This window comes from Perognathus longimembris, chromosome 2 (genome assembly GCF_023159225.1).
Source record: "Perognathus longimembris pacificus isolate PPM17 chromosome 2, ASM2315922v1, whole genome shotgun sequence".
Lineage (NCBI taxonomy): Eukaryota > Metazoa > Chordata > Mammalia > Rodentia > Heteromyidae > Perognathus > Perognathus longimembris.
The window spans coordinates 151,144,855-151,170,952 of record NC_063162.1 but is presented as its reverse complement, the minus strand read 5'-3'; the positions used below and the strand labels follow the sequence as shown (position 1 = coordinate 151,170,952).

Genomic DNA, 26,098 nt, shown 5'->3' with positions numbered 1-26,098 from the left:
GGGTTTAAATCCACCATATGGCTGCCTTTCGCTTCCCAGCTGCACTATCTGGTCTTGAAGTCAAATGACAGAGTAAATGCTTAGGATATAAGTCAGTTACGTAGTACGGGATTCTTGGCTACTTTGCGTCAGCTGGAGATGGAGACTGAGCTGCTGGGCGTCGTGGGGCCCACCTGTACTCCCAGCTACTCGGGAGGCAGAGGCAGGAGGGTTACAGCGCAGACCTTACCTGAAAAGCAAACTCAAAGCGAGAGGGCCGGTGTGGGGCTCCACCGGCAGCCTGGGTTTCCCCAAATCGGAGTCGGTCCTGCCGCCGGGCTCCGCATGCGCACATCGGCCAAGTCCGTCCCGGCCAGGCCCTGTCTTCTGCACGGGTGACTCGGCAGCTGTCCCCGTCCGTGTGGAACACCCGTATCCGTGGCTCCTCCGCTGAAGCCCACGGCTCACAGGCCGGCCGAGAACCCCACAGAACCGCGCCGAACCCCAGACACTAGTTAAATAATCAAATCCTTTATTTAAATGTAGTACCGTAAATCAAAATAATTTAAATATTATGACACCTGAAGTTAAAAGTAACGTTCGTTTTTTGTTTTTTCAAATCATCTAAAACGTATTCAACACATGATAGAAAATAATTAACTTCTATGAAGTCTAAAAAAAATCATGACAAGGTTTTTGATCCGCTAAATCCACGCCGTCGCCCAGGGAGAAATGAAGAAGCATGAATAACCGCCGACGCCGTGTCCACCTGGCTCTTCACCATTAACCCGAGTGCCTCGCTCCCCGTGAGCACGATGTTGCTAGCAGCAGCTCCGCAGCGGCCGTGGGCGCCGTGGGCGCGGAAGCCCTTCCCGCCTCAGCCCTGCAGGCGCCACTGCTGGGAGGGGGAGCCGTCGCAGATGCCCATGGCCACCGCGCCCGGGGCGCCCGGCGCCTCCACCGCCCTCAGGCACTGGCCCGCCGACACCTGGTACAGCCGGCTCTGCCTCTGCGGGACGACAGCGGGGCGCGGTGAGCACCCCAGTGCACGCGGGGGCCGGGGGGCCCCGACCCGCCCGCCCGCCCCTCACCCCGGAGGTCCAGTGCTGGGAGCCCCCCCCGCCCCTCACCCCGAAGGTCCAGTGCTGGGAGCCGCCGGAGCCGTGGCACTTCATGAGGCGCGGCGGGTCGCTGGAGCGCGTCTCGGGCATGTCGAGGCACAGGAGGCTGTTGAGCACCAGCTCGTGCTCCTCGTTGTAAACCCACACCTGCGGAGAAGAAGGGCCTGGAACCCCGGCGCGGCCGCGGAGCCCGGGGGGCGGGACTGGACCGCGGCACGCCCTGTGCGTGTGCAAGACACGAATCGCACGCGAGCGGCCGTGCCCACGCCGCCGCTTAGCCGCCGCTTAGGATGACGTCACACAGGGGAAGGCGAGGCACCGTCCTCGGCCCCGCGCGCCCCGCGGCCTGGGGGTGGCCGGGACACGCGGCTCCCCGCCCCGGCACGGCCCCGCCTTGGCGCCGTGGCCTCGGTCTCCCCTCGGGGCCGCGAGGCTGCACCTCGAGGCTGGCGTCGGGTAGCATGGTGGGGGGGGGGCTCCGCTCACCTGCGCCGGGTCCGTGTAATCGCACGCCCGCAGCACCACCAGGCTCCCCTTCTGGCTGGGGCGGCCCTGGGCCGCCAGGCACCGGCTGGACTGGACGTGGTAGAGCTGGGAAGGAGCGCGCGGATGGCTCAGCTACGTGCGAGCCCTTGGGAGCCAGGCCCCGACGGCCCGAAGCCGAGACGCGTGCGGGCCAAGGAGTGGAACGGAACCGTCAGACGCCCCGTGCTCTTTTACTTAGCGAGCATGCGGGGGAGGCCTCGAGCCTCCACTCTGGCCCCCCAGGAGCGGGGACGGCAGACACGCTCGAGCGGAGCGCCCCAACTCCGTGGGGCCCTCGCCTCGGCCCTCGCCACCCCTGTGGTTGTGATAACACAAGCACTACGAGCGTACACCCCCTTACACCCACGGTGAGGGATGTTAATAACAAAAGCGAGGCTCTGCGCTCAAGTCCCGGGTGTGGGCTGCAGGGGGAGGGGGACGACGGGGGGGGGGGGGGGCAGAAGGTTCCCACCACACCCAGTCATGGACTATCACAAACATGTCTCACCCGTCCACGCCGAAGGACCTTGGGGCGTTTGGGGCCTCTGTTGACGAAAAGGGGTTGCTGAGGTTTGGCGTTGGGTCCGGGGATCTGCATCTCGGGGTAAACGTTATCCAAATACCACTTGAACGACTGGCACCCCAGCTTCTTCCGCAGCTCCACGCGCTCACTGATGTTCCCGTAGCTTCTGCTCTTCAGGTCGGGTCGTAGGTTAAAGTACTGCTCCTGGGTTTTGGAGAGGGGAGCGTGACACGCGGGACACGCGGGACTTGTGCCCCTTGCACGTCCCGTGCAGTGATTCTGCGCTGTTGCGGACGTGGCGGGGAAGCCTCGCCTGCGCTGACATCTCCACCCCACCCCCCCCCCCATCGCTGCCTCGGCTTTGAAACTCAAGATTCCCAGAAACTCTGCTTGCAAGCCCCCGCGCACGGATGAGCTGCCATGCTAAAACCCAAAGCGGGGGCTGGGAGCGCGGCCCAGCGGCACACGCTCGCCTAGCACGCCTGAAGCCATGGGTTCCAGTCCTCAGCGCCACATACGCAGAGAAGGCCGGGCGTGGCGCTGCGGCTCGAGTGCTAACACACATGATACACACGTGAGCATAAATTACTGTTGTACCTGGGCTTGCCGCGCTACGGGTCAGGCGTGTGATGGTGTAACGTTCAAAATGCTCATGTAAGTTACACTTAATAAAGAGGTTACACAAACACCTAATATCGCTGAAAGTTACAAAGAAATACTGCAAGGTGATGAAGGCCGACGAGAGAGAAGGAATCCAAGGCGCGCCGGGCCGACGGCAGCAGCTCTCGAGTCCAGGAGAGGAAGAGGGGCAGCGGGGTCTGCGGGGTCACGGGGGGGAGGGAACTGGGGATGGGAACGGCACTTTTTCTGATGGGAAGGACGGCAGTTAGACGCCAGCTCGGAGCCGGGGCTCAACGCGGCCGGGTGTGGTGGCGCCAGCCTGTGACCCCCGCGGGCCTCACCTTGTACTCGTCCAGCCACACGTGCGCCAGCCGCAGGGAGTTGTGGGTCATGGTGTCCTGGCCCTCCGGAGAGCCGTAGGGCCGCCGCTTCCGGAAAATGTGCCCCACGCGCGAGCAGGGGATGATGAAGAGGCTGCCGCCGCACATCCAGATCTGGCGGGAAGCAAAGCGGGCGTGAGCGGCGGACTGCGGGCCGCGCGGTCATCCGTGAGCGGCCATCGGGGACCACGCACAAGGAAGCGGGGGCACTACTAGGAAACACCCCTCTGACGTGAGCTGCAGACGGGCCATCCTCACTCGCTGCTGTGTGTGAAAATGCTAGTGACAGCGCGGGGCTTCAGCAGCCTAGCAGAAGACGCCCTACGGTCCCGGCCAGTGAACGGCCTTCCTCCCCCCACCTCACCCCCCCCTCCAGCGGCATTACCCAGAGCGGAGGCTAGACAAAGGCAGAACTCACTAAGAGAAGCCCGAGAACCTAGAGAGACCGCGGGGGATGAATGAGGATCTACTTCATGACACCGTTTAATTATTGAACACACAAGAACATAAAAATTACCCGAAATGAAATTTCCAAATTTTCTCCTCCCCAGATATCCATGCCACTGTCATACTTGCCGAGTTCGTTGAAGTACTGTCTGTTCATGGCGAACAGCCCCCCGGCCATGGTGGGCGACCTGGAGGGGAGAGCAGACGCTGCCCACACCGGCAAGGGCCCCGCGCGCCTCTCCCATACCGACTCTAGGAAGCCAGCGTGCCCCACTCCTCCCGCTCCCGTCACGGGCGGGGCGGCCACGCTGCGCCGCCCTCGACGCTGCTAAGGAGGCGCTCCGTGCCTGGCAGAGCAACGTGACCAAGTGCGTGAAGTACTAGGTTTAGAAGAAATCCACCGATTAACCATATCGTGATCGTTGATGGTCTGGCAGAGCTGCGAGGCCGAAAATGGAACTGGGGGGGCCTGCCACGGGAGGCCGCGGCCCCGCAGAGTCGGGTCAGAGGTGCTGGTGCTGACACTTTTGGTTAGCTGTTGGGGCTTGTCATATCCTGTCAAGAGGCTGCCACTAGAATTGGCTGAGTATCCTAACACGCGTGAGACCCAACAACAGCTTGGTCCGTGGTCAGACGCCCCTTCCGGGCATCTCACCTCCGGAAACCCACCCGTGGGCCATAGCTTTTATTGGACCAAGTCACCTGTGGAAGAGAAGCAAACTACCAAGCAAAGACTCTGATGCCTGGCAGAAAGCAAACAACAGATAGCCAACTACCAAGAAAATTTTTTTAAAAAGTCACAGCTGGTGACTTGCACCTGTCATCCTAACTGCTCAGGAGGCTGAGATGTGAGAATCACGGTTCAAAGCCAGTCCGGGCAGGAAAGTCCATGAGACTCTTTATCTCCAGTTAACCAACAGAAAACTGGTTGTGGCGCTGTGGCTCCAGTGGTAGAGCGCTCCGCTTGACCTGAAGAGCAGGGACAACGTCCAGGCCCAGATTTCAAGCCGTGACCAACAACAACAAAAATTACATAAGGAGCTGGGAATATGGCCTAGTGGTAAGAGTGCTTGCCTCACATACATGAAGCCCTGGGTTCAATTCCCCAGCACCACATATATAGAGAAAGCTGGACGTGGCGCTGTGGCTCAAGTAGTAGAGTGCTAGCCTTGAGCAAAGAGAAGCCAGGGACAGTGCTCAGGCCCTGAGTTCAAGTCTCAGGACTGGCAACACACACACACACATCACATAGAAGAGACAACCTACAATAGAAGCATATTATGTCGCTGAGCAGCTCCTTCACACCCACTGGCTACTGTGTTCAAGGATAAGAGCGAAAATGTCAGAACGAGCTCTCAGGACAAAAGCTCAGTAAACGATCTGAAAAGCACTTCTGAAAGTTAAAGGAAGGAGGAACCAAAAGTTGACTGCTGCTGACTCTGCACCCCCAACTTCTGAAACGACCAGGAACCCGAAAACGGCAGTGCTGACCGGGCCCCGGGGAGGGCGGGAGGGAGTGCGGGAGGGAGGGAGGGCCCCTGGCCCCAGGGCAGGCGAGCTGCCTGCCTGGAGGGCGGCGAGACCCCGGGCCCTGGGCGCGTGCCTCGCTTTGCCTTACCGTATGGGCGCCGTGGCCCCGTCCGCCCCGCCCAGCTCGGAGGGCGGGACCAGGTCCCACTTGAAGTGCAGCCCCCAGTTGAAGCCCCCGCGCACGACGGGCGAGGCGGTGTAGGCCAGCGTGTCGGCGCTGATGATGTCGATGACGGGGCACACCACCGTGTGCGGGTCCCGGCGGATGGCGGCCAGCAGGGGCTGCAGCCACGCCACGTTCACCTCGCAGTGGCTGTCCAGGAACACCAGCACCTCGCCTGGGGGGACGAGGCACGGGGGGGAGGGGGGGGGGTGTGCGCGTGCCCGTGCTGCCCCGGCCCCCCCCCGCGGCTGTGAGCACGCAGGGCCCCCCCGTACCTGTGGCGTGCGCGGCCCCGACCATGCGGCCCCGGATCAGCCCCTCGCGCCGCGCGTTCCTCACGAGCCGGACCTTGGCGGGGAGGTACTTGCGGACATACTCGCCCAGCTCGCCTTTCAGGTCATCTGGAAGAGGGGGCGCCCCCTGAGCGCCCGGCCCGCAGCGCCTCCCCGCTCCCGCTGGGCTGGGACTCGATCGCGTGGCTGACTCCACGGGACGGCGCGGGAGGAAGGGGCGGGGCGGGGCCCTGGCCGCGTGGCACCTCGCCCAGGGCCCGTGAACAAGGGGGAGCGCAGACGCGATCACCACGCCACACAGACGCCATCACCACCACGCCACGCAGACACGATCACCACCACGCCACGCAGACGCCATCACCACCATGCCACGCAGACGCCATCACCACCACGCCACGCAGACACGATCACCACCACGCCACGCAGACACGATCACCACCACGCCACGCAGACGCCATCACCACCATGCCACGCAGACGCCATCACCACCACGCCACGCAGACGCCATCACCACCACGCCACGCAGACGCCATCACCACCACGCCACGCAGACGCCATCACCACCACGCCACGCAGACGCCATCACCACCACGCCACGCAGACGCCATCACCACCACGCCACGCAGACACGATCACCACCACGCCACGCAGACGCCATCACCACCACGCCACGCAGACGCCATCACCACCACGCCACGCAGACGCCATCACCACCACGCCACGCAGACGCCATCACCACCACGCCACGCAGACGCCATCACCACCACGCCACGCAGACGCCATCACCACCACGCCACGCAGACACGATCACCACCACGCCACGCAGACGCCATCACCACCACGCCACGCAGACGCCATCACCACCACGCCACGCAGACGCCATCACCACCACACCACGCAGACGCCATCACCACCACGCCACGCAGACACGATCACCACCACGCCACGCAGACGCCATCACCACCACGCCACGCAGACGCGATCACCACGCCACGCAGACGCCATCACCACCACGCCACGCAGACGCCATCACCACCACGCCACGCAGACACGATCACCACCACGCCACGCAGACGCCATCACCACCACGCCACCCAGACACGATCACCACCACGCCACGCAGACACCATCACCACCAAGCCACGCAGACACGATCACCACCACATGTCACAGTGAGTTGAAATGTCTTGTCTTGTTTAACTAACCAGAATCTTATTCCACTCCAGACTCGCTACATAGCGCTGACCGTTTCTACCACGCCTAAGAGCCACGGGAAACCTAACCTATCATTTTGTACCTTTCTTCCAAACACACAAAATATTTTCTTTACCAATCCCGGGTTATTTACCTTTCTTAAAGCTCGAAGTCAAAGCTCATGGGATAATATGTAATTTCTTCCGTAGCTAATGCATAAACGACTTGAGCTCATCAAGTTTTCCTTCTAGACAGAGGACAGGATGAAATACGGGTCGGCTGCGGTGGCCCCTTCCCGCCACTCGAGGGGCCGGAGCGGGAGGACCGGCGCTGCCAACAGAGCGAGGCCGTGTCCCCCAGTCACGGGTGACCAGAAACACGCGCGCATTCTAGAACTCAGTCTCCAGTCAATATGAATACTAAAGGCTTGGTTCCTCACCACCTGGTTGTGAAAGTACGTTTGGATTCCCGCGACGTGCTCCCCACGTGTGGCGGGTGTGCTCCCCACGTGTGGCGGGTGTGCTCCCCACGTGTGACGGGTGTGCTCCCCACGGGTGACGGGTGTGCTCCCCACGTGTGACAGGTATGCTTCCTCGTGCACAGCACCCGCGCGGGCGGGCACGCGGCCACGCCGCCCACGCCTGCGTCCTGGGGGGCGTGAGGAAGGAGCCCGGGGAGGGAGCGAGGGAGGGAGGCCCAGCTAGCCTCACAGCTGCCGAGTGTGTGTGTGTGTGTGTGTACGTGCGTGTGCATGTGTTCACATGTGCACAAATGCCCACTCCCATCCTGAGCTCGGGGCCTGGGCAGCCACTGTCCCCGAGCTGCTTTTGCACTCTACTCCTTGAGTCACAGCCCCACCTCTGGCTTTTCTTTTGGGGGGGAGGGGGGTCTTCTATTGGACATAAGAATCTCATTCCTGCCCGGGCTGGCTTTGAACCAGCACCCTCCGATGTCAGCCTCCCGAGCAGCCAGGATGACGGGCATGAGCCGCCAGTGCCCGCCAGCTGAGGATCTTGGGCGCATCCCGTCTCGCAAGGGGGCCTGGGGCTGGATGCGGGGTGCGGCTAGAGGGGCTCCCACGGTGGAGGGGGGAGGGGCCGCTCCGTGCAAGAATCGACAGTGAATTAAAGGTGGGTGAGGCAACACCAGAGATGACTCCCTGCCAATCTGCTTACTAGGTCTTCTTATTATTATGATTATTATTATTATCACCCAGTGGTTGTGCAGAGCCCTTCAATACACGTCAACGGACGCGTCCAATGCAACTGGATGGGTCAGTCTGAGAGGCCCCATGGAGGTGGCGACTGACCCCGCCCCCTGCCCCGCCCCCCGCCCCGCCCGGCGCTCACCGAAGTCGCTGGCGTCGTCCACCAGGATGACCTCGTGGAGCAGGGGCGCGGGCGAGCGCGCCAGCACGCTGTGCACCGTGCGCAGCAGCGCGGAGAAGGCCTCGTTGTAGAAGCAGATCACCACGCTGGCGGCGGGCAGCCGGGCCGGGTACGCCTTCTCCTTACACCTGCAGAGGAGAGACGCGAACCGCTGACACGCCCGAGGCCCCGCTGCCTGTGACCCTGGGCACTCGGGGGGCCGAGACCTGCGGCGCTGTGGCTGCAAGCCGGCCCAAGCACGCAGATCCTTAAGACACCCCCCCCTTTTTGCAGACTTAGACCCCCTGAGCCATCCCCTGGCCGCCCTTTGCCTCGCTCGTTTTGCAAGTAGGGTGCAGCTTTTGCTTCCCACACGGCCGTGATTAGAGGTACAAAGCATTTCACCGTGCTTATTGGTTGAGAAGGGATCTTGCCAATGTCAGCCTCCCAAGTAGCTGGGATTACGGGTGTGAGCCACCGCGCGCGGCCTTAGATGAACATTTGTAAACCTCCGCGCTTCCCTGGGCTTTCCGTATACTGCAAGCGCGGAACACAGAACGCGCCAGCGGATGTCTAGCTTCCCCTCAAGAGCTTTCAGAAGGACAGAGTTTAAACTGTGCACCTGAAATTTTTTTTCCCAGTAAAATAAGAACATATTGGAAGTTAGCTATAATCTCTCAAGATCTTAGAAGAGCTTTCGTGTCACAACTGTAACTACTAGATAAGCAACCAAAGAAACTACTGAGGAATCAACCCCAAAGTTCTCAATTCTTCTTCCCTGGTCTGGCCCTGCCTAGCTCCTGCAGCTGCCCAGCACAGCAAAGAGGACCAGGTCAGGAACACTCCTCCCCCGCCCCATCAAAGCCCATCCTCCCGGCTCCCAGGGCCTCTTCTCTGTGGAACCGGCGCTGTTAGGGTCTGGGCCTCGCTGCCCGGTCCACCCTAGGCCTCGTCCACGTGCTTCTGGAATGTTTCCTCATCTGCCGTCTCTGACTGACGCGGGGTCCTGTAAACCCTGGGACTAGGTCTCACGCTGGCTGCTCTTGAATTCTTAAAACTGGCACCAAGCGCCCTGGTACTAAAATGTATAAGCAGAAAGAAACAAAGAACATACGCTGCATTCCTGGTGTCGGGCACGTCTCGGTGGTACCCCAGGCGGTTACTAATAAGCATATTAAAGGCATGTTTCTGATAGCCCAAATCTCTCAACTCCTGATCACGTTGATTAAAAATCATTCCTGCAAAACAGGGAGCTTTCGTTAGCGCGTTCAGTAAGGAGAGACTGCTACATTACTCATTACCATCCGCCAAATGTCTTGAGTTTACCCTATTATAATCAAATAGCCCTGTTTCTCAAATGTAGGTTGTCTCGGGTTTCAGGTAGACCGAGGCTGAGATCAGGTTCCTACGTAGCGAGTGCAAAGCAGGGTGCTTAACCGTCAACACCAGCTGCTCACAAGCCGCAACCCCAACGGCGCTTTGTTATATGGGTGAGAAGAACTTACACGTGACCAAGGAGAAGTCTGATCATTTTCCATAAGAGCTATGGGTTATTAAATGTCACTAGGCCTCCGTCTTAGCAGGTTTTTCTACGAATCCCTGGTAAGCGTTCCCATTTAAAGGGCTCCTGCAGTCTGTGCCTTCAGACTCACGCAACAGGAAGTGAGTCCCTGCACGGCCCTCACCGGGAGGCGGACAGCGAGCACACTTGCTCTTGCTCACACGCCCACTGTGGGAGGCCGCAGCCTGGCACGGAGACCGTCTCCTGTGACTGTGGGTCTCCCAGATCACGCCTTCCACCTGTCCTCACAGACGGCGCCTTCCAAAGCCTTCAAGACGGACTCGCCCCCAAAGATGCGAACAAGCGTTAAAAAGCAAGCCAGCCAGCACTTGCTGGGGCGCGTGCGCGGGCCGCGGCGGGGCGGCTCTGCCTTTGGCACTGGAGCGTAGCAAGGTTTCAGTGCAAGGCTGACAGTTCTGGATTGACTGCCAAGGTTTGAACTCGGAGCTTCGCTCTTGCTAGGTGGCGCTCCAGTGCTTCACACGTTTTCTTTACTGATAACCCTCTTCGGAAATCAGCATCCTTCTCAAGCTAACACTACGCTGGCCTACACTCGTGCCTTCTTTTGGGGGGAGGGAGGGCAGTGCTGGGGTTTGAACTCAAGACCTCGCACTTGGTCGGCAGGCGTTCTACCACCAGAGTCACACCGATGACTCTTTGCTACCTTAGTTATTTTGAGGTCTCCAGTCCTTGCCTAGAGCTAGCCCCAGGCCGCCATCTTTGTGTCTGGCTTCCCACAGAGCTATCTCTGGCTTATTTGTTGAGATGGGGGTCTCGCTAACTTTTTGCTCAGCCTGGCCTCAAGATGTAATTCTCAAGTAGCTGGGTTTATAGGACTGAGCCACTATTCAGAGCCTCAGGACTATTTTTCTAGCTACTCTCTCCTCCTCAAATGTTCTTATATATCCTTCTGGAAAAATCAACTGAGCACAAATGTCATCAGACTTATTTTTAGACTCTTTGTTCTGTTCCACTGATCCGTATGTCTGTCCTTAGGGTAATAAAAACAGCTTTCATTACTTTCATTGTGCAGAAAGATTTGGAATTGGTTAAGTATGAGGCCTCAACTGTATTCCAAGAGTACCAACTCGTCTGTACCACTTTCTAATCAGTACTACTTTCATTCCCTATTAATTTTAGGATATTACCATCTTTAAAGTCCACTGACATTCTGATAGGAGCCAAACAGCTCTGGGCAGCGCTGACACCCTAGTTTTTAGTAACTACTTTTGCCAACCTAAGCTGTCTCTCCACTTGCCATGGTCTGCAGTAACTTCCTCCAGCACTGTCTTCTCCTTTTCAGCGTCTCTCTCTTGCTCGGCCACATTTATTCCTGAGTATTCCATACTTGTTGGTGCTACTCTAAATGGAGTCCTCTCTTAGTTTTGTTTCTGGAGCTAGCTTACAGAAATACAACTTTTTGCAGCTGCAGAATTCATTTGCTCTCATAGCAATTGTATAGATTCTTCAGGTTTTCTATTAAGTTTTTCACTTAGGAAATCTCAGTTTGTCACTCTGAATATGTACAATGTTTCCCCTACTTTCAAAGACAGCTACAAAGTTCATTCAAAATGGAGGACCCGGTGTTATTTTTGTTTTGTAGAAATGAAACCAAAATAAACATGGAAAACAAGAGTTCTCCATTAATGCTTTTAAAATGTGAAGTGGTTATTTAAAGAGCAGAAGGTATACTAAAGTTGAAGTGCATATTAGCATCATTTCTGATTGACTTAGAAGATCATTAAGTCCTAGATCATCAAACATCTGTGGTAGCACTTCCTTTATGTTCTCTGGCACTTTCCATCTATCAAGACAATGTACAATACTTTAGACTTTTAGATTACCTAGTATGTGATGTTTCTACAATCAAAGTACCGTGTGTGTGTGTGTTGGACTTGGGGCTTGAGCTCAGGGCCTGGGAGCTGTCTCTGAACTTCTTTTACTCAAGGCTAGAGCTCAACCACTTGAGCCACAGCACTACTTCCAGCTTTTCCCAATTAGTTTATTGGAGATAAAGAGTCTCAGATCTCAGCCTCCAACGTAGCTAGGATTATAGGCTTGAGCCACTAGCACCTGGCTCAAAGTATTTTTCATTAAGTTTTTTTAAATGATTTTTGTTATTATAAAGGTGATATACAGAGTAGTTACATTTTTAGTAAGTTCGGGAAATTACCAAATTAACCGACTGACTTACCCCTTGGAGAAAATTTGCCCAAACTTGGACCATGAAGTTGCAGTGCTCAAAGGCATATTCTTGTTTCCAAATTAAACAGATGTAAGAGGAAAGGGGGCTTTTCTTTTATACTATGATTTCATACACCCACATCTACTGCAGGGTCTTATCGCTCATAGGTGGAAGGCTCATTAGGTCTAAGTAATCTGAGCTTATTTCCAAATCTAATGCTTTACACGTTGTTTTAATTAAGCATGCAAAATAAGTTAGGGTCACTATGAAGCATTTTTTCCCCTTACTAAATAATCTGAGCAATTACAAAATCTCTTATAGGTTCCATTTTCTTTCAGCCCTTTTTCATTGTTTTCTTCTCTTGTCCTTGTTTCTTCTAGTTACTCATAAAATACTGATGTCACAGGTAAAAAAAATCTTCAAAAATCACAGAACCTCAGCTACTTCACAAAAATTAAAGGGGAATTGGTGCATTTCTAGTCTACTGAGCAACACATCATTTAAGGAATGAATTTTCAGTGCCTACATAGTTCAGTATAGCTGTTGGTAAAAATCAAACACAACTTACCCAATTCAGAAGAGGACTTTAGGTGGTCTTTTTCCGAGTCTCCAATATTATTATCTATCACATCATCCATTTTGTTTGCTTTGAACTGTGATTCTAATACTCGACTTGGGCCTCGAGTGAAGCGGGGATAGAATTTTTTGGGAACTGGCCCCTGGGGCCCGGACCCCTTGAAGGGCACATGCTTAAGGGGCTGAGTCACTTCGCTGACATTGAAATAGATGAAAAGCAACACCGTCCAGGTTGCAGATGTAAAAAGGCACCCATAACAGAAATACCGAACCGTGACACTTCCCATTATAGACCTAGCATGGCTGAAGGGACATTTTCAGTTTCCTAGAAAAAAAGGGTAGATAAGTTAGACACTTCAGTACACTTTTAAATCATCCATCAATACATGCTCTCAACTGTCCAAGCTGCCAAGTAGGGCCCCTGTACAGAGATTCAAATATAGTAAGACATGTAGATGAATAGCATAGACTTTTTTTTTTTTTTTTGGCCAGTCCTGGGCCTTGGACTCAGGGCCTGAGCACTGTCCCTGGGCTTCTTTTTGCTCAAGGCTAGCACTCTGCCACCTGAGCCACAGCGCCCCTTCTGGCTGTTTTCCATATATGTGGTGCTGGGGAACCGAACCTAGAGCTTCATGTGTAGGAGGCAAGCGCTCTTGCCACTAGGCCATATTCCCAGCCCCTAGCATAGACATTTTTTAAAAGGTGATATATTCATTCTCATTAAGCCAGAGGCAGCACGTAGCTGCCTGATTTACATGTGTCCAGGTTAATCTGGAGTTCTCCACTTTTTTTTTTGACTGCTTTCTGTTTGCTCATTTTTTTTTCAAGTTCTAACTTTTCTTTAGAAAATGCCAGTGGCTCACATCTGTCATCCTAGGTACTCAGGAGGCTGAGATCTGAGGATCGCCATGCAAAGCCAGCCCAGGCAAGGAAGTCTATGACATTCTTGTCTCCAATTAACCACCAGAAACCCAGAAGTGGCGCTGTGGCTGGAGTGGTAGAGCGCTAGCCTTGAGCTGAAGAGCTCAGGGACAGCGCCCAGGTCCATAGTTCAAGCCCCACAACCAACAGAAGAAAAAAAAGACAGAGAAGAAAATGTAAGTACTACAGATAATGTGACAGACTATTTAAAGTATCATTGAACTGTAAAATTACAGGAATTGTTTTCTTTTGGTTTGGTATTTTTTGTTTATTTGTTTTGTTTTTGTTGCCAGACTTGGAGCATGGACTCAGGACCTGAGCACTGTCCCTGGCTTCTTTTTGCTCAAGGCTAGCACTCTGCCACTTGAGCCACAGCGCCACTTCCGGCTTTTTTCTATATATGTGGTGCTGAGGAATCGAACCCAGGGCTTCATGTATACGAGGCAAGCACTTTACCACTAGGCCACATTCCCAGCCCTGGTTTGGTATCTTTTGTTTGTGCCATGCTGGAGATAGAAGCCAGGGCCTCTGCCACTGAGCTACACTCCCTGCCCACAGGTTCTTTTTCACATCAGGATCTTGGCTGTCACTAAAAATAAGCAATTTGGAAAACACAGTTGTCCTTTCTAGTCACAGATAACACTTATCTCTGTACCTATCATAGACCTAACAGTTATTTTCTAGTGAAGTTCAAACAACCGCGTTCCCTCTCATCATGACACCTTGTACACCAATGTAAGAAGCATAAAATAGAGCCTCAAATAGCCGTTCTTGTAAGCTTCCTGATATCTTCTCTCATGCAGACTCACGTAACTTCTCGAGGGCCAATGCACATATAAAACAGCCCCGGTGAGCAGACTTTGCACAGAGAACCCCTGGGGAAGAAGTCTGCAGAGATACTGCAGTATGAAATTATTTTTTTTAATATTATCATCTCCAAAACGCCAAGACAAAGCAAGTTTTCAGTAATCCTCTTTAAAAATTAGGATTATGCTGTAAGCCAGAAGACAGTAAACAGCTTACCTTCCAACCAAGTTGATGGGAAGCTGAATTCTGATCTGACCAACAGACAAACCTAGCACCACGTGAGAAGTGTCTTGGTATTATTTGCTAAGTCTTGGGTGGCAATTAACCCTGGCTTTACTATGCAAGCATAAAAGCCTTTAAAAGTAAGGTCACAGCCAATATGTAAGGTAGTTTATGCCGAACAACTAGTGAGCAAATCCTTTCAATCATAAGCTTGAATAGTTAAAATCCAAACTTGAGCAGTTAGATATCAACATAATGAATGTGTTCGCAGTTGGGCGCATGAACCTAAAGTCCGAAGTCAGTCTGGGTTGTTTTGCTTTAGTCATGGTAGCTGCTCAGGCACAAGACATCTGAGCGTTGAGGTTTTGCCAGACAGGAATGGGGCAAAGTCTATGCAAAGCGATGACTCTCACGATGGACTACAGATTTCAGTGTGGCGAGGCCCAGGATTCCCTTCTGGTTTGTCTGATGAGCTGCTGGAGTTAGCAGACGGGGCTGCAGCGTGGTTAGGAAACGAGATGCCCCACACCGAGAGTGCAGATGGGCACAGATAACAACGGGCCACAGACGTGTCTATGGTGTGATTGTGGGGAGCCCGGGGGCAGGGGGGGGAGAAAACCCTGGAATACGGGTCGTTTCCATCTGCCCAGCCCCAAGTAAGAACTCAGCAGGGTATTGTGCTCACAATTACTATTTATTTGCATATGCTTTAAAAGCATATTGCTGTTAAAAGGATATGGCCTAGTGGCAAGAGTGCTTGCCTGGTATACATGAGGCCCTGGGTTCAATTCCCCAGCACCACATATACAGAAAACAGCCAGAAGTGGCACTGTGGCTCAAGTGGCAGAGTGCTAGCCTTGAGCAAAAAGAAGCCAGGGACAGTGCTCAGGCCCTGAGTCCAAGCCCCAGGACTGGCCAAAAAAAAAAAAAAAAAAAAGGTCGGTAATCATAAGGAAAAGAAGAAAACTAAACATTGGGGGAGGGGGAGGTTAGAAGCTACACACCATTTTTGTAAGATGGAATCTGACTTGGTGCTACTATGCAATTCCAGACTCCAGAAAATGTATCTACAAAATTACCCAGGTAACAGTTTAAAAGCAAACGCCCCCTCCCCCCCCCCCCGCCCCCCCCCCCGGTCCTGGGGCTTGGACTCTGGGCCTGAGCACTGTCCCTGGCTTCTTTTTGCTCAAAGCTAGCACTCTACCACTTGAGCCACAGCACCATTTCCAGCTTCTTCTGCATACATGGTGCTGGGGAAGTGAACCCAGGGCTTCATGCATGCTAGGCAAGCTCTCTACCACTAGGCCACATTCCCAGCCCCCAAAACAAACTTTTTAGTGTTGCCATTAACATCTACTTCTGTTACATTTAAAATGCTGAGTCTCAACAGAAGGAGAGAGGGAGGAGGACCATGATAAAGTCAAGAAATTATTAAACCCGTTAGGCCAGGAAACACCTACACGGTACTCTTAGGTAAGACCTATTTTTGAAACGTTTCCAGTCATCTTTATTAACAAGGGATACGGTCTCTATAAAGATTTTGTCAAGTTCACAAATAATCCACATTTGTCTTCTGAAAATTAACTAATCCTAAAGAAAAGTCTAACAGTAGGAGCACAGTTGAGGAGCACAGTTGAAGTTCTATATGCAGGTACTGAAAGCATAGGTCCCGGCCATCCCAGAGGACCGTGCGGAGATCATCACAGGCAGGAGAAGAAGGTTCACAAGGAGGTTTATCAGTGGGGCCATAGTTCCCAGGGAAGAGGGAGCTACACGGCGTCTGCCCCTTAGCCAGACGGCAGCTTCTCTCTGGGGGTAAAGGGGAAGTAGGTAGGTAGTGAGGAGTGGCGGCTCATTAGGCGTGGCTGGGTCTGGGAGGAGCCGAGGACCTGAGGCAGGGGAAATGCTAACAGGTACCACTCAGGAGACTGGGATTATTAATGCTTGGAGTACTCATTATTACATTAACACCTTAGCAAAAAGGAAAATACCTGAACAACACCTAAAATGTCATCACTATTGTTTCACTACATAAAATCCAGTTTCCACAATCTCTGTACACTGTCTATATAAAATCTAATACTACTTCTGTCAACTACGAAAAATTTACTTAATAGACTCAGGTTACTGGCATTATGGCTAATGTTCTTTGTACTTGACTTTGTTTTAAAACAATGTAAAACAAATTCTGCAAATTTAGTATGAATGAGGGTAAAGACTTTATGGAAAAGCCAGGTGCCAGTGCCTCATAGCTGTCATCCTTGCTACTCAGGAGGCTGAAATCTGAGGGTCATGGTTCAAAACCAGCCCAGGAAGAAAAGTCCCCATGAGACTCTCATCTGGAATTAACCACTCAAAAACCAGAAGTGCTGTGTGGCTCAAGGTGGTAGAGCACCAGCCTTGAGCAAAGGAATTCAGGGACAGTGCCCAGGGCCATGACCACCACCAACAACAAACAAAAGAATTTATGGGGGGGAAAAAAGCTGTAACTTAACAGCTTTGGAAAGTATTAGTTTAAGACTTACAAAGAAATGGTCTTTTTTCTTAATTCGGAAGCAAAGAGGATTTCCATACCAAAATGAGCAAAGCACACTGAAAGAATATTTTAAGCCTGTGAGCTGGCCAAAAATCTGAGAATAAAATTCAAACACTGAACAATTTCTAAAAAATTCAAACATGGAGCACATGTCGTAAAAGCAAGAATCAAAGACTATGCTTCCTCCCTGAGTCACTTTCTAGTCTGAATTTCTATGTTGCTCTAATGTACATCTTGCCACAAAGCTCACAATGACTTATCTGTTTAACAGCTCCTTTCTCTCTCGGCACACAACACTTTTTATAATGTTCAATAAGTTTGAAATGTAAAGCATTTTACCTTTCAGTGGTGCCCAACTATTTTCTCTGTTAAGTACAGCCTGTGTTCCAAACTGTCACACATTGTAACTCAGCTACAGTCACGTGGGTACAAATATTGGTTTATAGAAAGTACAGCTCCTTCCATATCCCTGCGAAATTACCAGGTGATGACAACAGAGAAGTACACGTTATTTCTTCTCCTTCTTATTTACTCAGGAAAACCGGAAGAACACATGGATTCAGCAGTATTTTCTAACTGTGCTCAAGGAGATTACTGAGCCATGGAAGGTTCAGAGCAAACTCGAGACACCAGGTGCTCTTAGGGAATTATCCTTGGACATGGATGTCTTTTCCTAAGAAAACCAGCAGGGGAGCATGGCCCAGTGCCTTGAACCCCAGAACGCTATATAGGCTGAGGCAGATTTCAAGCCAGCCTCGGCTACACAACTGCAGACTAACCTGTGCTACACAGTCTCACCCGGTCTCAAACCGAAGGCAGAAATATAAATAGGAAAATCATGGTCCCTCGTGGGCAGGACCGGTATTTATGCAGAACCCCATCCCCCCAAATAACTAAAGTAACAGAGGCCAGCAGGGGGTGGGGGCACCTCAAGTGGTAGATTCCCCCAAGCATGAGACCCTAAAGTCAATCCCCAGTACCGCCAAGAGAGAGAACAAGAACTTAAGGACCTAAGTATCTAACGTTACATCTCAAGGACAGAAGGGAAAACGGTGCAAAACACATGCCACAGAAGGGGAAATGGAGAGAAAGCAACCTGGCAGAGCACCTGGAAGAACGAGCCTCACCTGGCCGTGAGCAGGGACTGGAGGGGACTGGCCAATAGCACTTACCACCTTCTTGAACAAAGGGTTCTGTTCAAAGAGACTAAAAAAGTGACAAGCAAGAAGTCAGGGGACTGGGAAGATGGCCTAGTGGCAAGAGTGCTTGCCTCAAATATATGAGGCCCTGGGTTCAATTCCCCAGCACCACATATATAGAAAACAGCCAGAAGTGGCGCTGTGGCTCAAGTGGCAGAGTGCTAGCCTTGAGCAAAAAGAAGCCAGGGACAGTGCTCAGGCCCTGAGTCCAAGCCCCAGGACTGGCCAAAAAAAAAGAAGTCAGGGTGTGGCTCAAATGGTAGAGTGCTTGCCTACCATGCGCTGGGTTCAAGTCTCAGTGCTGTTTAAAAAAAAAACCCGGGGCTGGGGATATAGCCTAGTGGCAAGAGTGCCTGCCTCGGATACACGAGGCCCTAGGTTCGATTCCCCAGCACCACATATACAGAAAACGGCCAGAAACGGCGCTGTGGCTCAAGTGGCAGAGTGCTAGTCTTGAGCAAAAAGAAGCCAGGGACAGTGCTCAGGCCCTGAGTCCAAGGCCCAGGACTGGCCAAAAAAAAAACCCCAATATGTACTAAGATGAAGACGAATGAAGAGTTAAATAACTAAACAAGGATAAACGGTTAAATAACTAAACAACTAAAAAAATGTCTTTCAGCACAACTGATGTAAACAAGTATGTGTAAATACACTCAGCGCAGCCTTCTCAACGATGTGGTCCATGGTCGTGCTGTGGGAGTACTCTGCTCGAAGGTCATGAGCTTCTCGGGATCCTAGTACTCAGCAGTTCAGGTACACTAGTCATGGAGCAAAGTCGGGCAAACCCAAGCCGAAAATAAAGGATTAGTACCACCCCTTTTATCTTATAGAAATTGGCTATCCCTAAGGACACTCTCAACTCGGATGTGGAGGAAGATCTGAATTCTAGTCATCTGACTTCGCAACAGTGTCTGTCCTTTTTGTATTATTACTATTAGCATACAGTAGGCCTAGAAGGTTGGGTCGTGACATTTCCACAAATGCGTACTATGTATCCCCCCCAGTCAACCCGGCCCAGACCAGCGTTCTCCACCAGTTTATTTATTATATCACCAGGCAAGAGGCAGCCCCGTGGCTTCCCGATTGTCATTCCCCGAACGATCGAAGTCACCTGGGGACTTCCACGGGAATGTATTTCCTGTAAGGCTAAGATGACTTTTCCTTTGGGGTAATTTCACAGTGACTTTATTACGTCCTAGTCTGCGAGTCACACAGAAGCATTAGCAGTTCCCCGACTGCATCCTGACTCAGGCCCCTCTTCATCCGCACCCCCGATGGCCCGGCTCCCCCCCCCCCCCGCCCCGCTTCTGCGCGGCGAGGTCCGTCACCAGCGCGTTCAACGTCTCCAAGGGGGGCAGTAAGAGCATCAGAACTGGAGGGGAGGGCTTGATATGATTTTATCCAAAGATCCCCCCCACCCTGGATGCGAGGTCCGTGGCACGAGCCCGGGGACCCGGGTAGATCAATAAGCGCACGGGAAAAGGGCAACAACGCCTGGCACCACCCCGTGCCCCGTGCCAGGGACCCCTCACCTTCCCAGGACGACCACGAACGGCAGGGGCTTCCGGAGAGGAGGAAGGCGAGCCCCGCGGAGGGCGGCGCACCGGGGTCCCCGGGAGCCCGGCGCCTGGGGCCGCCCCGGCCCGGACCCACCGCGGCCCCGCGCGGTCCCCGGCCCCGCAGGGAGGCCGCGCGGCCTCGCCGGCGACCCAGGCCGCGGCCCCCACCGCCCGGCCCGGCCCGGCCGCCCCGCTACTCACCGCGCCGCCCGCCGCCCAGCGCCGCGGCCTTGCAGGACGCGGGCGGTGCCATCCCCCGCGCCAGGGCCCCGCGCCGAGCCGAGCCGAGCCGGCCGCGCCTCCCCGAGCGGCCGAGCGTGACGCGCGCACGCGCCGCGCGCCCAGGCCGCAGCGCCCGGCTCGCCGGAGGGGACCCCCCGCCTCCCGCGCCGGCCTTCGCTCCGCCCCGCCCCGCCCACCGGCGCTACGTCACGGGCGGCGCCGCCCCTCCGCCCCGCCCCCCGCGCGCGCTGATGACGCAGCCGCCCTGACGTCAGCGCGGCCCCCAGGCTCCGCCCACCGAGAGCCCGGCGCGAGTCCTTCAGGCGCCGCGGCCGCGGCGGGCGGGGTCCCCGTCCCACCCGCGGGGCCCAGCGCGCGGGACGTCCCGGAAGCGCTCCGTCAGCTTCCGGAAGGCCCGCCGCGGCCCTCCACGCGACGGGGCCCGGCGGAGCGGCCGGAAGTGCCCGCGGGGCTGAGCCACGCCCGGAACGGCTCTGCTGCCACCGTCCCCGTGCACGGCGCCGTGCACCCCGGGCGGACTCGGAGGGGCGAGGGCCGGGCGTCTCGGCAGGGCGGCACGCCACCTGGCTTTGACTGAAGCGGCGGCCCCGGCGGCCAAGGGGCCGGGATCGAACCGGGGCGCACGCGGCATGCAGTTAGCGGTGGAAGAGCCCAGGACGCGCCTCACAGCCCGGAGGAAGAAGGGGCGCCAGGGCGCCGGGACGCCGCCCCCCCCCCGGGCCCGGAGACGCCGCCCCCCCCCCGGGCCCGGAGACGCCGCCCCCTCCCCGGGCCCGGAGACGCCGCCCCCCCCCCGGGCCCGGAGACGCCGCCCCCCCCGGGGCCCGGAGACGCCGCCCCCTCCCCGGGCCTGGAGACGCCGCCCCCCCCCCCGGGCCTGGAGACGCCGCCCCCTCCCCGGGACCGGAGACGCCGCCCCCCCCCCCGGGCCTGGAGACGCCGCCCCCTCCCCGGGACCGGAGACGCCGCCCCCTCCCCGGGCCCGGAGACGCCGCCCCCCCCCCCCCCCCGGGCCCGGAGACACCGCCCCCTCCCCGGGCAGGGATGGCTTTCACTGGCCCGCTTAGGTACATTGAAGACTCGTTTTACCACCATCCGTTGGCCCATCTTTACAGTGGAATGCAGCCTGTGACCCAGTGACATTTTGTGACCTCAGTGGCCGCCTGGGCTGGTCCCTCGTAACTCGGAAGGCGTAATTACCTGGCTTTCTCTCAGATTCGTGTCCCTTCACTCAGAGAACTTCTACCGGCCATTCTCCCTCTCAAGGGCTTGCGACCCTGAGATCTTTCAGGGGACGGGAAGTCAGGTTTCAGCTGCTTCCTTGTTGGCATGGGCCCTAAAGCCTGGGTCGGAGGTCCCTTGCCCTTGGTGCTCAGACAGCAGGGACAGCTGAGCATGCTGGGTTCTCAGGCTCTGGGTGACCCAGCGGCCCCTGTAGAAGGGGGTTGCTCTCTTGGAGCTCGCAACCCGGGCTAGGGTGTTTAAGGATAGATAAGGGGCCAGGCTGCGGAAGCTTGGGGACCAGTGAGATACACAGTAGATAGAGGAGCACACAGCAGCTAGTTAGGACCAGGAAGATGCATAGTAAATAAGTAGAGGAGCAGAAAGGATGGGAACAGATGGTTATAAAGGACACAACAAAAAGAAGGCTTGTAAATCCAGAGGACCAAAAGGATAAGATACTCTGTTTACAGCAGAGTCAGACATTGCGTTGATGGGGGTCCGTTACACTGGCTGGACTGCCTGGACTATGAACCCAGCAGTTAGACTGCCCAACCCCACCGCAGGAAATCAAGAACCATCCCGGGGTGGAGTGCCTGGCTCATCATCTTTATCTCCTCGTGGGAGGCCTCGCCTCTGTGGAGCTGGCTGCGGCGGACAGCACGACTGGCCCTTCAGTCAGGCAGGGCAGTCACAGTCTGGTGTTAATGGTGTTGGCCTTTCTGTGCTGTCCTACCCCAGTCTACAGTGATAGGTCCTGGTCTAGGCTTCAGAGTAGAAGCCGAGGGGTGCTAACAGTTGAGGGATAACTTGGGTTTGTTTGGCTTTGTTTTAGAAGGGCGAATAAGATAAGATTCGCCTGAATTTTATCGGGAGCCAGCCCCCTCAGGGAAGAGGGCTGCTCCCAGAGCTGGAGAGGACTGAGTTTCATACCTCCGAAGACAGAAAGGGCCCATTGATGTTTGGAAACCACTGGCCTTAAACATGGAGCTCTCCGTAGAAAGAGATCACGAGCCACTCTTTTCCCGGTGATTGACAAGCTAGCCTGCCAAGCCACTGGGCAATAATAAGAAAGAGAGCAAGGCACTACGAAGAAAAGGAAGTCAGAATCCAAGCAGCAGAAAAATCCTTGCAGAATGGAACAAACAGGCGTGTCCCATCCGGACAGAGGTGCTGAGCAGAGCTCTTTCCTCCTGCGGAAACAAGCATGTTGAACCCAAGACACCCAAGTGACACACAAGAAGGTAGCCAAGTCAGAAACCCGCCCCATCCATCAGACTCACTTACGCTTAGAGTTGCTCAGTCACCAGCTCTAGCCACCCACTGGAACTGATTCTACCTCCTTTAGCCTGCACAACCTTTATCAGCTCAGCTCGGACCACCTGACTGGGCAGATAACATCCATCCTTAACACCGCCTACCGAAACCACAAGTTCCCGCTCAGTACTTTCCCGCTGACCCACCCAGGGAGACCCAAGGCTGTGGGTGGCAGTGAACTCTGACCTCTGCTAAAGACCCCTTGGGCAGTGTCCTCTCCCAGGTTAACCCTGTGCTGACTCGGAGCGGCCTCCTGGCTCATCTGCCCTTTTGCTCCCTCTAACACTTCCAGGAAGGGATCCAAGCCATCCATTAGAAGCAAGTCAGAAACAAGAAAGGGAAAGGCCCCAGGGGGGAGGAAAGCGTCTGGAGTAAGGATTCAGGTTATCTCAGCCCCAAACAGGAGGAGAGAAGATGGCGAGTTCCCCTCCGTGCCTCCAAGTCAGAAGCAGATGCACTTCATCCAAGTCAGAACCCCAAAACAGGTGCCCCGAAGCTGAGTGCGGCCAGTCAGCCTGGAAGCCAGTGCCTGGCGTGGGAAGAGTTCAGGCAAAACTCGAGCCTAGTCTGGTGATGGGAAAGCATATTAGAAGAGTCTATTTACAGTACGCTGACAGTGGATCATCTCCAGGATGAGAATGACCCAGAATCGCTGGGCTTTGAATTATTTCAGTAGACACACAAGCAAGACTTTGAGCACCAGACTTGGAGGGCCTTGCTCCTCAAAACCGGGCCCCGCGGCAGGCAGCTGCGTGTCAGGAGCACTTCATGCCCGCACCGCTCCCAGAGCTCTAGATCACTGATGCCAATGAGTGGGTGACAGGGTGCTGTACACTGGCAGGGTAGACCCTCGCAAGGTCAGGGACTCAGGGCCGTGGCGCAGCGAGGATCTCAAAGGTCAGCCGGACAGAGTTCACCAGCCCCTATCTCAAAACCGGAGTAACAATGGCGACTTAGTGTGAGAGGGAGGTCAGATCTGGCCAGTGCCATCATTAGCTGTGGAGGAACTTCAGGTGGACTCCAGCTCAGATTAGAGCAGAAGCCAGCTCCATCTTCACTAAGATCTCCCCCACCCGATCCAGGGAAGCTCCCCTTTGCTGTGATAAGATTGTGTAAACTGCTTGACCGCCTGAAGCATGGAAAGTTCAAGGAATGTTCAAGGTTAAACCCGTGCCCTCCTGTTAGTAGGCGAATCCACCTGCATCATGTGAGCCCCGCCACATCCATGCGCCAGTTCCAACTAGAATGATAGGTTGGTACAAACAGATACTATGAGACAGACTGTAACTCTATTGGCCACCTGCGTGCGGCCTGGCACGCTCTGTGAGTGTTGTATCCTCATTGGCCGCCTGCGTGTGGCATGTTTGACTGTGACGTTTGCCTTATAATAACCAGTCTGGAAGGCCACACGGACACATGGTCCCAGCTTCCGAGTCTGGGCTGCACAGGTGTGCATGGTCCCAGCTCCCGAGCCTGGGCTGCACCAGTGTGCGCGGTCCCAGCTCCCGAGTCTGGGCTGCACACGTGCAGGCGGTCCCAGCTCCCGAGCCTGGGCTACACCTGTGTGCGCGGTTCCGGCTCCCGAGTCTGGACTGCACACGTGCGGACGGTCCCAGCTCCCGAGTCCGGGCTGCGACCAAGGCCGGTCGGTTCACTTTTTGTTCACCTTTTACTTCCCCAATAAATCTTTTTGTCATCTTGTAGCTGGAGACTGTGTGGTGGACTCTTGGGGGAACCAGGAATCCCCTCCCTTGGGGGGGACCCCGTTTCATTGTAGCGAACCCCCACTCTACTTCACTTAGCCATCCTTCTAGTAATGGCCGATCTAGATTAGCTCCAGCTCCTCCCTGTTAAAACCGCTCTAAAGTGCGCTTTACAGTGCACGTGTAAGTGTGTCCGTGTTTAGTGTGTCCTTGGGTACAGTTGCAGATGAAATGCAGATGGGCCTGAAATTTGAATTCCAGATAAGAATAATATAGCATGAGTATGGCCAGTTGAGTAAGTGCTCTGTTACACTCGCATAAATTTGGGAGGAGATAAATTCAAACCACTGCTGTTCTTAAAGTACGATTGCCTAGTGGAATCTCAGTATCATCTCAGTATAAGCGTCCCGTGTTCTCATTGGCTAAATCTGGCTCACAGCAACACGAGCTCAGCATGAGACTCTGGGTTCTGCCCACCAGGGCCTCCACCAAGCAAGGAGCTTTCAGGAGGCCTCTGGGGGAGAGGGAGGGGGAGGGGGAGGGGTCTGCTCAGGGACGCTTCAGGGGTAGGGTGTGGTCTGCCCCTTCCTAGGCTTACGACTTGTGTATTTGATCATACCAAAAAGTACATCGAAAAGAAACACTTTAAATAGGTTAGCAGGTAAAGGTCAGATTTTAACCTTTCTATATAAAATTTAAATTACCACTTGCATAGTAGATATTTCAGCTGGGACTCAGTGGCTCACGCCTGTAACCCTAGCTACTCAGGAGGAGTAGCTGAGATATGAGGATCACGGTTCCAAGCCAGCCCAGGAAGGAAAGTCCAGGATACTTTTTTTTTTCTTTTGGTTTTTTTCTTTTTTTTTTGGCCAGTCCTGGGCCTTGGACTCAGGGCCTGAGCACTGTCCCTGGCTTCTTTTTGCTCAAGGCTAGCACTCTGCCACTTGGCCACAGCGCCACTTCTGGCCGTTTTCTGTATGTATGGTGCTGGGGAATTGAACCCAGGGCTTCATGTATGGGAGGCAAGCACTCTTGCCACTAGGCCATATCCCCAGCCCCGTGAGACTCTTATCTGCAATAAACTACTCGGCGCCAGCAGTGGAGCTGTGGCTCATGTGGTTGAGTGCTCGCCTTGAGCAAAAGCAGCTCAGGGCTACAACCCAGGTCTGGAGTTCAAGCCCCTAGAATTGGCAAAAAATAAAAAAAGTATAGCCCCTTTGTTTATTCCAAATAGCTAGTGTTGACACTGATGTTTTTCTATTTTAGGGACAAAACAATATCCGAGGAGAGATTGTCTAAGGGACATAATGGATTATTTCTATGGTTGTTATGCTCCTAAAATAAGTTATATTACACAACTAAGATTTAGTAGTAGGTACATAACAGAGAGGGAGTGTGTGTGTGTGCGTGTATGAAAGTTTTTTAGTAAAGCTCATATTTATACCCTTTCTTCCTCCTCCTCCTCCTCGTCCTCCTCCTCCTCCTTCTTTTTTCAGTCCTGGGCCTTGAACTCAAGGCCTGGACACTGTCCCTGAGCTTTTATTTTTGGTGGTCCTGGCCTTGAACTCAAGGCCTGGACACTGTCCTTGAGCTTTTTCACTCAAGGCTGGCACTCTACCTCTTTGAGCCACAGCTCCACTTCCAGTTTCCTGGTGACTAATTGGAGAGGAGTCTCGTGGACTTTCCTGCCCTGGCTAGCTTGGAACTGCCATCCTCAGATCCCCGCCTCCTCAGTAGCTAGGATGACATGTGTGAGCCACTAGCACCCAGCCCTGAGATTTTTTTTTTTTAATTCAAGGCTAGCACACTACCACTTGAGCCACAGCTGCACTTCTGGCTTCTTGGGGGTTAGTTGGAGAGAATCACTTCGCGGACTTTCCTGCCCAGGCTGCCTTTGACCTGCAG

General features: G+C 54.4%; 2 protein-coding genes across 4 annotated transcripts; one reads left to right on the top strand and one right to left on the bottom strand.

Moving 5' to 3' along the window:
- Positions 1 to 490: 490 nt before the first annotated feature.
- Positions 491 to 20,033, bottom strand: Galnt11 (polypeptide N-acetylgalactosaminyltransferase 11). Of its 3 annotated transcripts, none has more exons than XM_048340498.1 (12): positions 19,911 to 20,033; positions 12,458 to 12,790; positions 9,258 to 9,381; positions 8,126 to 8,292; positions 5,565 to 5,690; positions 5,215 to 5,464; positions 3,667 to 3,784; positions 3,111 to 3,263; positions 2,134 to 2,352; positions 1,587 to 1,691; positions 1,110 to 1,247; positions 820 to 988 (listed from the first exon to the last, which is right to left on the bottom strand). In XM_048340498.1, the coding sequence occupies exons 2-12, from the start codon at positions 12,750 to 12,752 to the stop codon at positions 857 to 859; spliced, it is 1,827 nt and encodes a 608-aa protein (XP_048196455.1). In that variant the 5' UTR covers positions 12,753 to 12,790; positions 19,911 to 20,033; the 3' UTR covers positions 820 to 856. The 3 variants fall into 3 exon arrangements, with proteins under 3 accessions (XP_048196456.1, XP_048196455.1, XP_048196454.1); XM_048340497.1 differs by lacking the exon at positions 19,911 to 20,033 and adding an exon at positions 14,410 to 14,578; XM_048340499.1 differs by lacking the exons at positions 820 to 988; positions 1,110 to 1,247; positions 1,587 to 1,691; ... (4 more) ...; positions 5,565 to 5,690; positions 19,911 to 20,033 and adding an exon at positions 491 to 603 and having other exon boundaries at positions 12,458 to 12,752.
- Positions 19,574 to 20,529, top strand: LOC125345717 (basic salivary proline-rich protein 2-like). Its single transcript, XM_048337761.1, has 2 exons — positions 19,574 to 19,888; positions 19,975 to 20,529. The coding sequence occupies exons 1-2, from the start codon at positions 19,574 to 19,576 to the stop codon at positions 20,527 to 20,529; spliced, it is 870 nt and encodes a 289-aa protein (XP_048193718.1).
- The last annotated feature ends 5,569 nt before the right edge of the window (positions 20,530 to 26,098 follow it).

What these genes read in the sequence shown, in the direction of transcription:
- LOC125345717 (XM_048337761.1), top strand. Translation starts at nt 19,574, where the DNA reads ATGCGAGGTCCGTGGCACGAGCCCGGGGACCCGGGTAGATCAATAAGC. An exon ending in GGCCCCCACCGCCCGGCCCG is followed by an intron (nt 19,889 to 19,974) that starts GCCCGGCCGCCC and finishes CCCCCGCGCCAG; the next exon opens with GGCCCCGCGCCGAGCCGAGC.
- Galnt11 (XM_048340498.1), bottom strand. Translation starts at nt 12,752, where the DNA reads ATGGGAAGTGTCACGGTTCGGTATTTCTGTTATGGGTGCCTTTTTACA. An exon ending in GGACGACGCCAGCGACTTCG is followed by an intron (nt 5,691 to 8,125) that starts GTGAGCGCCGGG and finishes CCCCTCTTCCAG; the next exon opens with ATGACCTGAAAGGCGAGCTG. An exon ending in CCCAGCACTGGACCTTCGGG is followed by an intron (nt 989 to 1,109) that starts GTGAGGGGCGGG and finishes GTCGTCCCGCAG; the next exon opens with AGGCAGAGCCGGCTGTACCA.